Genomic DNA, 9,313 nt, shown 5'->3' on the forward strand with positions numbered 1-9,313 from the left:
AAACTTCATGATTTCTATAATATAGCAAGTTTGTTTAAGTATTTAAAAAAAAAAAAAAAAAGATTTTCCCCAAATCTTCCAAAAAAATGAGGATTTAAGAAAAGTATGCCCACCTCAGAATAAGAAGCTGGCTTTCCAGGTTATTCACACTCTGTCTGTAGTGGATTTTTCTGGCTTTGTTTCTCACCATTCTCCCCTGTATACTTGGCTTCTTTCATATTGGCCCACTCAGTTGATCACGTTCTCTGCATTTTCTGTCGTTTGTCCACCTCACTGTTAGTATTGTTTTAGAGAAATGCCTTTTATCCTCTCCTGCTTGTTCTCAGTGACGCCTCAAGTGCCACTTACGGCCCAGATGCTTTACTCTCCCTCATCTGCGTCATCTACTGACTTGTTCATGTTTCCTTTTTAACCTTATCACTTTATGTGATTTATTTAATAAACTTTGACCCATGTGCAAGGTCTTGTGTGAGGATCCAGAGTATAGTCTCTGAATGGTAACCTGTGAATCTTCTTTAATGTTGTTTGCAGACAAAAATTACTCCTAAGTCCATGTACTCTTCTCCACATAAAGGTGCTGGGAAAACTGATGACAGTATTAAAAGTATAACAGTGTAGTTTGCAAAAGGCCATCTATTGTCTAGAGCTTGTTAAAAATAACCAGTATTGTAAGCAGCCTTATGTTCCCCAAATGTAAGGTTTTTATTATCAAAATAATCTATTATATAAAATTAGAAACAGTCATTTAATACCTTAGTGTACATCTTTTTGTGTCCTTTTCTATGCATATATTCAACTATGTATGTATATAAAGAGAACGTTTACCTCTGTGTATTACGTAAAAAATAGTCATATTGTACATACCTACAACTTTTAGTCAAGGTTTTGAGTATCTAAATACGCAGAACATGATGTTAGCACCACAGGACAGTGACAGAACCGTTAAATAAAATCGCTACTCTCAAGATATTTGTAGTCCAGCTGACTAAGATGGGACAAAAATAAGAAGCAATGTGAAATCCAGTGCAGTGGCTGAGCTATACGGTATATACGAAGCGCTCAGAAGGAGTTCACATTAGCCTCCAAGGATCAGTGGAGTTGAAGTGAAGGTAGAGGTGAAGGTAGCTAAGTACCCGGCATGTAATATGGGTTTAACCAACTGGTGGTTGTTGCTCTTATACTCATCCTAGGTTCTGACTCTAGGTATCTAGTATAGAAGAATATGGATTCCATTTCTACAGGTAGAGAAGTTGAGAGGGAAACGGGTTAAGCCTTCAGGAAGAACTTTTGAGTTGTTTCAGTCTTGTCCGGGTGGAGAGCTGTGGCTGCGCACAGGTAAAGATGTAGAGCTAGAGCCCTGGTGAAGGGTCAGCACAGCTTTGAGAATCCTCTACTAAGAGACAGCAGATGAGTCTTACACAGAGAGAGTCAGGCTGCAATAGGTTTTATTTCACACTGTCCTTTATGCCAACTAAGGTTGACACTAAATACCATGACAAAAAAATATAAAAGCCTTATTTATCAGTCAGTTAGAAATATGAGGGTTTGTGTTTATTGTGACAAGAATGAAAACCTCTCCATCTTTGTAATTCTGGCGACTCTCCTTCTTGAGTTGCCTCATGACTTAATAGTTGGGAAATACTAAATAACAAAATGTGCATGTGACAGAGAGAGATTTGTTTTCTTTAAAATAAAAGATTCTCACGTCTAACTTAAATTTTCAAATTCTCAAGCTGTTTTTGTTCTTGTCCTGCTGGGTCTCATTATCTCTGTTTAGCTTTTCACTTACAAATCATGTTTCATATATGTGAACAGCATTGGGAATGTGACCTTTCTCATGACCCTGTAAGCTAAGATTTTGTTTTGCATTTCCCAGAATAAATGTCACTAAAACATATACATTCTGCTTTTCCCCTAGGTAAAAATCTCTACACCAATGAATATGTAGCTATCAAACTGGTGAGTAGAATCTATATTTGTGGTAATTATGTTTTAGTGCTCTCACCCTTCACATATCTTTTCACAGGAAATAATTGTAAGTGTTCATAAAACTGCTAATTTTTTCCTTGCATATAATACCACACAGTCATTTCCTTCTAATATATATAGTGTTACAGTGATGAATCACTGTATACTGAGAAACACTGTGCAGTTAGAAGATGCTAACTATAGTGTTAGCAATGATGAATCCAAAAAGTTAATTAAAAATAGCTAGAAGGAAAAAAAATCCTAGTAATTTCTGTAAACTTTCTACCTTTCACTGTGCTATTTTTATTTAACATTTTCTTATTCCTAAATATGACTGATCCATTTTAAAAATATAAGATATTTATCAGTATACTTCCAAACCCGATCATCTAATCATTGCCTTAAAAAGATGTCAAACATGGAAAACACATCATGTGCTCAGGTTTGAAGCAAAGAGTTCAGTTATTTTTTGTCAGTGCTAATCTTATGAATAATTAATATAGTCATTGAAAATAACATCCTGTTAGAGAATAATTCTGTTGTTTTTAAGGGTTAATATTTTTAGAAGAGACAGTTCTTTAGCCTGTGTTTAGTGAAAGTGAAGTCGCTCAGTCGTGCCCAACTCTTTGCCACCCCATGGACAGTAGCCTGCACCAAGCCCCTCCGTCCATGGGATTTTCAAGGCAAGAGTACTGGAGTGGGTTGCCATTTCCTTTTCCAGGAGCCTGTATTTAAGACTGATACAGACCACTTCTAGCCATACGAAATGCTTTGTATAGCTAGTTTCTATATAAATGGAGAGCTGTATAAATATTGTCCTTCTAATAAATCCTGGTATGTTTCCCAGGATCTGCAGGTGGTTTGGCACTCTTGGTTGGAAAGCAGAGGCGTTAATAGTCGAAGGAAGTATCTTGTGGTAATCACTGTTTCTTTTCCTAATGAGTTGCGCCTACCACAGCCACACTTGTTTTGTGGTTGGTCCTTTTCTGTCCTGAAGTTTGTTTGTGAGGAGTTGGAGTTGTCCTGGGAAGAACTAATGGTCATCAGAGTAGTTTCTCTACAAAAGGTGGACAGGGAGCAGGTCTGAGAGCAGGTAGCTGCTAGGGAACCAAGTATTTTCTTTTGTTTGTTGACTTGGAACTTTTGTTGGCAAAATGGGAGGAGGAAGAGAAATAATGTGTATAACAATGCAGACCAGATATTTTCCTCAGATTGAGTATCAAAGGATTAGCCATTATTTTTTTACTTACAGGAATTTATTCTGTAAAAGTTTTTACAGTTCATCTCTTTTTTTTTTTACTTTTTGTGTTTTATTATTTTGGTAAGTTGAAATAATTTTGATTCTTTGGAACTAGTAATAGGAAGAAGCAGCCCCCTAAAACACTTTAAAATGTTGCCTCAGTATGTATGTTTATAATTGCCCCCTTACTTATCAAGACTTCTGGTAGGCGCAGCTTTTTCTATCTAGATTTTTCCTTCTCAGCTCATACTAGTTAGCCTGTTTAGATAAGCTTGCTTAACACATATTATTGACATGACTGACTATTGCATTTCACTTACATTTTATTAAAGTTTTATTCTTCATATGGCCAAGAGTTAAAGCCAAATAGACTTCATGTTATCTGCTATGATGTGCCCAGTCCCTCATTTCTCTTTCAAATAAATCTTAAATAAAGGCTTTTTAAAAGATACTCAGTCTTGTCTGTGGGCCTCCTCTCTTGCTCTGGGGCTGTGTTCTCTGTGGGAGATAATGATGGCAGTAATTGAGCTCTCTTCACTGTAACAGCAAAATTTGCCTTAAGCATTAGTCTTTCCAGGTAGCCGTCTGCTGTTGGTTTAGGGTTTCAGGCAGGCATGTGTGCTCCGGAACAACCGTGATTCTGGCAGATAGCCAGCCCTCTATAGAGATGTCATCAGCATCTCACACAGAAATACAAGGAAGTCCTGCTCGTGGTGCTTCAGATCGACTTTGTTTGAATCTTCCTTGTAGGCTCCCGTTTCTTAGATTCTAGTAACAGTTTTTAAAAAATCAGATACAGTGTAAGCAAACTTGTGTAATGAACCCCTCCTTTACTTCTATCAACGGAGGTTTCTGGAGTTCTTTTTGACAGGGGTTTTCTAACAGTTGTTTAAAAAGTTTTCTCTCTATGCTACTAATCCCACTGCCTTTCACAATCTGGAGATTGTTCGCAGTATCCTTTATTCATAGTGCTTTCAGAAGAGCACTTGATGTTCCAGTTGGCTGAGCAGGCTACAACTATGTGCTGAAGGGGTTGGCTGAAGGGTGTAAATCCTTCTGTCTGTGATAAAAACCCACTCATGTCTGAATATATGTGATGTGGACACCCGCTTTCAGCTCTGGAGCTCTAAAGAGTTACTGCTCTTTTTAATCTGTTAACTTACTTTTCCAAGATCAGGTTGAATATTTCCTATTAATGTTTCCAGTATAAAGTTTGGGAGTATTATGTTTGAAGAAGGAGCTGTGTTTCTTAAAATTCATTGACTCTTGTGGTTTGTCAAAATTCAAGACTGTTTCTACAGAAAGAACACTCCTGTTTCTAGCGTTTAGATCAACCTCTGGTCCCATACCAATTTGTCATCACTGATTCTCTTGGTTACTTATAAATTATTAATGACTTTGCTAAAAGACAAATTCTGTGATTGGCTGCTTTGGTGGTGATATATTAGAAGATATAAAACTGAATGGACACTCTCTATCTGAAGAGATAAATGAATAAGGAATACTGTGACTCTATAGTATAATTAGTCTTCTGTACATTTTTTGGGACCACAGGAATCTTGAGAAACTCGAAGTTCAGCTCTGATGCTTCCTGATTTTGCAATCAAAGAAGTGTATGAGTTCTTTTGCAGAGCTCCTTAGGGCTTTGAAATATTCCAGTCTACCTGAATTGATTTAGATAAAGCTTTCTTAGAAGCAAAGGAATAGACTAGATAACTTCAAGGAAAGGTCTGAATTCTGTAATTTATGGAGTCTATATTTTTCGAAAAATGCAGAAAACTTCAGGTGGATTCAGGAAGAGCCTTCAAAGGTGATCAAAGAACTTAAAAATAGGACCAGTGAGGAAAGTTTTAAAAATTTGAAATTACTTTGCCTGAATAAAGAAAGTCTAGGAAATGATTGAAGAGTTTTGTTATTTGAAGATAGCTGTTACAGTATTCACACGTTAGTTAGGAGCTGTCTTATCTTTGTTACTGAGGACATAGGAGAAATAGGCTGAAGTTTCAGTGTTGGAGATGACAGTTACATATAAAGATCTTGTTAGACACAAGTGTGAATTATCAAGGGAAGCTGAGGAACTCTCCTTTGAGCCTATCTTAAAAATAGGACAAGTAATCATTCAATAAGGAGAGGACAGTCTTTTTCAGCAAATGGCATTGAGGTAACTGGAGATCCACATGCAGTGAAGTGAGACCCTTTACGTCATACACCAAAATTAATTAAGAATGGATCAAAGAAACATAACAGCCAAAACTATAAATTTCTTGGAAGAAAGCTTAGGGGGAAAGCTTCATTGCATTCAATTTGGCAATTATTTTTTGGATGTAACACAAAAAGCATAAGCAAGAAAAGATAGGTTGGACTTTATCAAAATTAAAAACTTTTGTGCATCAGAAGACTCTGAACAGAGTGAAAAGAGAACCCATGGAATGGGAAAAAATATTTGAAAATTATATAAGGAATTGGTTCTCGAATTAATCATTTTTAGTTGTACAGTTCATTGACATTAAGTATATTCACATTGGTGTGCTCCCATCACTATCATCCGTCTCTGAATTTTTTTTCACCTTCCTTAACTAAAATTCTGTGCTCATTAAACACCAGCAGCATTCCCCACCCCTCCCCCCACCACACTCCTGGCAACTGCCATTCAACTTTCTGTCTATGAATTTGACTACTCTAGGTACCTTAGGTAGAAGCATTCAGCATTTGTCCTTTTGAATTTGGCTTACTTCACTTAGCATGGTGTCCCCAAGTTTCATCCATTTTGTAGCATGTGTCAGAATGGCTTTCCTTTTTATGGCTGAATAATATGCCATCACATGTATGGAACACAATGTAACCACATTTTATTTATCCACCCATTTGTTGATAGATATTTGGGTTGCTTTCACCTTTTGCTATTGTGAATTATATTACAATGAACATGGGTCTACAAATACCAGTTTGAGTCAGCATTTTCAATTCTTTTGGGTATATAGAAGTAGAATTGCTGGATCATGTGGTACTTCTGTATTTAACTTTTTGAGAAATTACTATACTGTTTTCTTTAGTAACTATACTATTTTACATTCCCACTAGCAGTACACAAGGATTCCAGTTTCTCCTCATGCTCTCCCACACTTGTTATTGTCTATGTTTTTGGTAATAGTCATCCTAATGGATATACAGATGTATCTTTCAGAGTGATGTTTGATTTTTCTGGTTAACTAGTTGCCTGTATGCTGTTAATTTAGAATGATTAGCCAACCAATTCTTGAAGTTTGGTGTAGAGCAAAATGTGATAGTGTGGCTGCTTTATCTTTGGGCTATTTAGTAAACTCTATTTTTAAAAGCTTGAACACCATCCTAATTAAAGCTACATGTCTTAGTAGCGCTTACAGTCTTTAATTCTCTTCAGTGTAAAAATAAATACACATAACAGTGTTCCTACAGCTTTATTCATAATATCAAAAATTGAAAACAGTTCAGATGTTCAAACATTATTATTTGCGTGTATGTAAACACACACACAATCATATACAGTTTTACTTACTGCTATGGAATGGTATGGTCACATTGTTAAATTTAAAGGCATGTTACAGAACACCAAATATAGTGTGCTTTCATTTATTTAACATACATTTTTAGTCTATATTATGTATAAAAATATGTGTATAAATAAATTTTTGGAAAAAACTCACCTAAATGTTAATAAGGCTTCTCTTTTAAATGGTGGAGTCTTGGGGTATTTTTACCTTCTTTCTAATTTTTGTGTAAGTGAATTTTTTTCCTGAGCATATATCATGTTTCCAAAATAATGCTATTTACTGCCCCAAATTCATAATAAAACAAGCAGGAAATACATGCTAGTATTTCATTAAAAGGTGTGACATCTGGTTTCCTAGGAGAAGATATTTCAGGAGAATATTTCATGATGAGAGAGTTATCCTTGAGTGGTGTCTTATACAGAATATTTTTATTTAAATATCCATTGCCGAGATTGTGTATAATTCAACTTCATCTTCCCATAGATGTACTTTCAAAGGGGAATTGTGGTAAGAAAATGCTATCATATATGAATATCATTGCTAAAATATTAAGTGGTCTTAACCCTAGTTTACTCTGAAAACCTAGGAATGGAAAAACTGTCAAATCTGATCACGATTTCTTTTCTTGGGTTTCAGGAACCAATAAAATCACGTGCTCCACAGCTTCATTTAGAGTACAGGTTTTATAAGCAGCTCGGCAGTGCAGGTAAGTCAATATTTTCTCCATTTATTTAGCATATAGCTTAGCTGGAAGCCCTGAAATATATAAGTTTTCTTGTCTATCCTTTTTGCCAAACCATATGTCTCCCCTGCTTACTGGATAGGTGAATACACACAGTCAGCTGAAAAGCTGCTTACTCTGTGGCGTCTGGAAGGGCAGTTGAGTTGACTAGGGGTCTGTGATGCTGTGACTGCCCACAAACCAACCTCTGAATGCTTTCATCTACCTGAAATACACATGGTGTGAGGTTTTGCTTTTTGGTAGTTGATCCATTCTCTTTTCTTTTCCTCTATATACAGAAAGAAAGGAGGAGGTATTGGTAATATTCAGACTGCTTTCACCGCATTGAGACCACATATCCATCTTAAAGATATATGCCAAGATATATCTTCTGAAATACCTTAACAGTCTCACTTTATCTATTGTTTTCACTAATTTGGAAGACCTATCTATATGATTGTAATAATCCTTTGAGGATTTTAAGAAATTAAGTTTATAATTTTTAAAAACATTCCTGTGTTCTACCTAAACTCTCAAATTTCCAAACTACCTTACTGGCTTCCAGAAAAATATACTGACTAAGCGAATGTAACCAACCCTAAGGAGGTTGAACCCACAGGATATGTATTGCAGAAGATGAGCTCCTTCAGTGCTAGTTTCATCATTTGACATTAACAGACATTCCTCTGCTTTATGCTTCTTCAGTGTAACAGTTGTGTTTTTGTGTGTGTGTGTGAATGACTGAAACTTTCAAGTGCCATTACTGAAGGTACTATTGAAGGAATATTAAATTTCATTTCCTAAAATGTATAGAATTATATAAGAGCCACTGGGTGTTATTCAAGTCGTCTTATATACCCTGACCATGGCAATAATCAGCCATGGTCGTAACCTAGGGAGGCCAGGATGAACATTTGTCTTGCATTGAACCTAACATGAGTTCTTGCAGACAGCTCAAAGGCATTCATGTCAACTGTGCGTGCCGCGCCTCCACTGCTCAGCTGCAAGTCTTCTTTCAAGCTGCGTGTCTTCAGTTCCTCCAGTTTTTGCATCGTGTGATTTACAGAGACTCCACTGTCATTGCTCCCATAGCGAGTATGAGCGTGCACATGCACACACTCCTAGTTTTATGATGTTCCTCTTAAATGAGCCTCATAAAACAGCACCAGTAACTGTGGATTTGGAGGCAATGGGATTATTTATCTTTCTTGATCTGGACGTAGTACTTCTATTAATTTAGATTAGCTATTTTAACAGCCATTTTACATGGTTGACTTTTATGCATTCATGGAGTTCTACTCAGTTGAAACCTTTACATCTTATTTATATAAACCACCATCAACCAAGGCTTTCTGCATTTTTCTGATTATATAACTGATTTTGATCACCCAAAACTTTAAAGGGTCATTCTGTTTTATCCCATTATTACTAAGTACTAGGATACTTTTCAGTCCTGATTGTTACTGATGATTCCATATTGGCTGTTTTTTAAATCATAGCTGCATATCCCCCTGCCCCTGCCCCCTCCATAATACTACTGTAAGCTCCTTGAGAACAGGCTTGTGCCCGCTGTACCCCATCGTCCCAAATGTGTCTCAAGGCCCAACATGGTTCTTTCACCTAATAGGAAGCTGGGATGTGTTTTGGTGACATAAAGAAGTTGAGAAGATTTGAAAAGCATGTGTTGTATATTTTTGCCAAGTTATTAAAAAACATATTCTCTGAGGATGGCCAAAAAAGGAAATTTATTTATTTATGATAGGTAAGAAGTAGATTTATTTAGAGAGATACACATTCCATAGACAGAATGCGATCCATCTCAAAAGGCAAGACTAGTCCTGAAAGAAACTTTCC

At 36.3% G+C, this 9,313-nt stretch overlaps 1 protein-coding gene across 7 annotated transcripts in view; it reads left to right on the plus strand.

Moving 5' to 3' along the window:
• CSNK1G1 (casein kinase 1, gamma 1) overlaps nucleotides 1–9,313 on the plus strand; it is a 156,817-nt gene that overhangs the window by 69,026 nt on the left and 78,478 nt on the right. For all 7 annotated transcript variants that reach the window (XM_010840196.1, XM_010840195.1, XM_010840194.1 and 4 more), the window contains 2 exons: nucleotides 1,919–1,959; nucleotides 7,375–7,444. In XM_010840196.1, coding sequence (XP_010838498.1) covers nucleotides 1,919–1,959; nucleotides 7,375–7,444 — 111 coding nt within the window. The remainder of the gene's footprint in view (nucleotides 1–1,918; nucleotides 1,960–7,374; nucleotides 7,445–9,313) is intronic.

The sequence above is a fragment of the Bison bison genome, unplaced genomic scaffold (genome assembly GCF_000754665.1).
Source record: "Bison bison bison isolate TAMUID 2011002044 unplaced genomic scaffold, Bison_UMD1.0 scf7180017864142, whole genome shotgun sequence".
In the NCBI taxonomy this organism is placed as follows: Eukaryota; Metazoa; Chordata; class Mammalia; order Artiodactyla; family Bovidae; genus Bison; species Bison bison.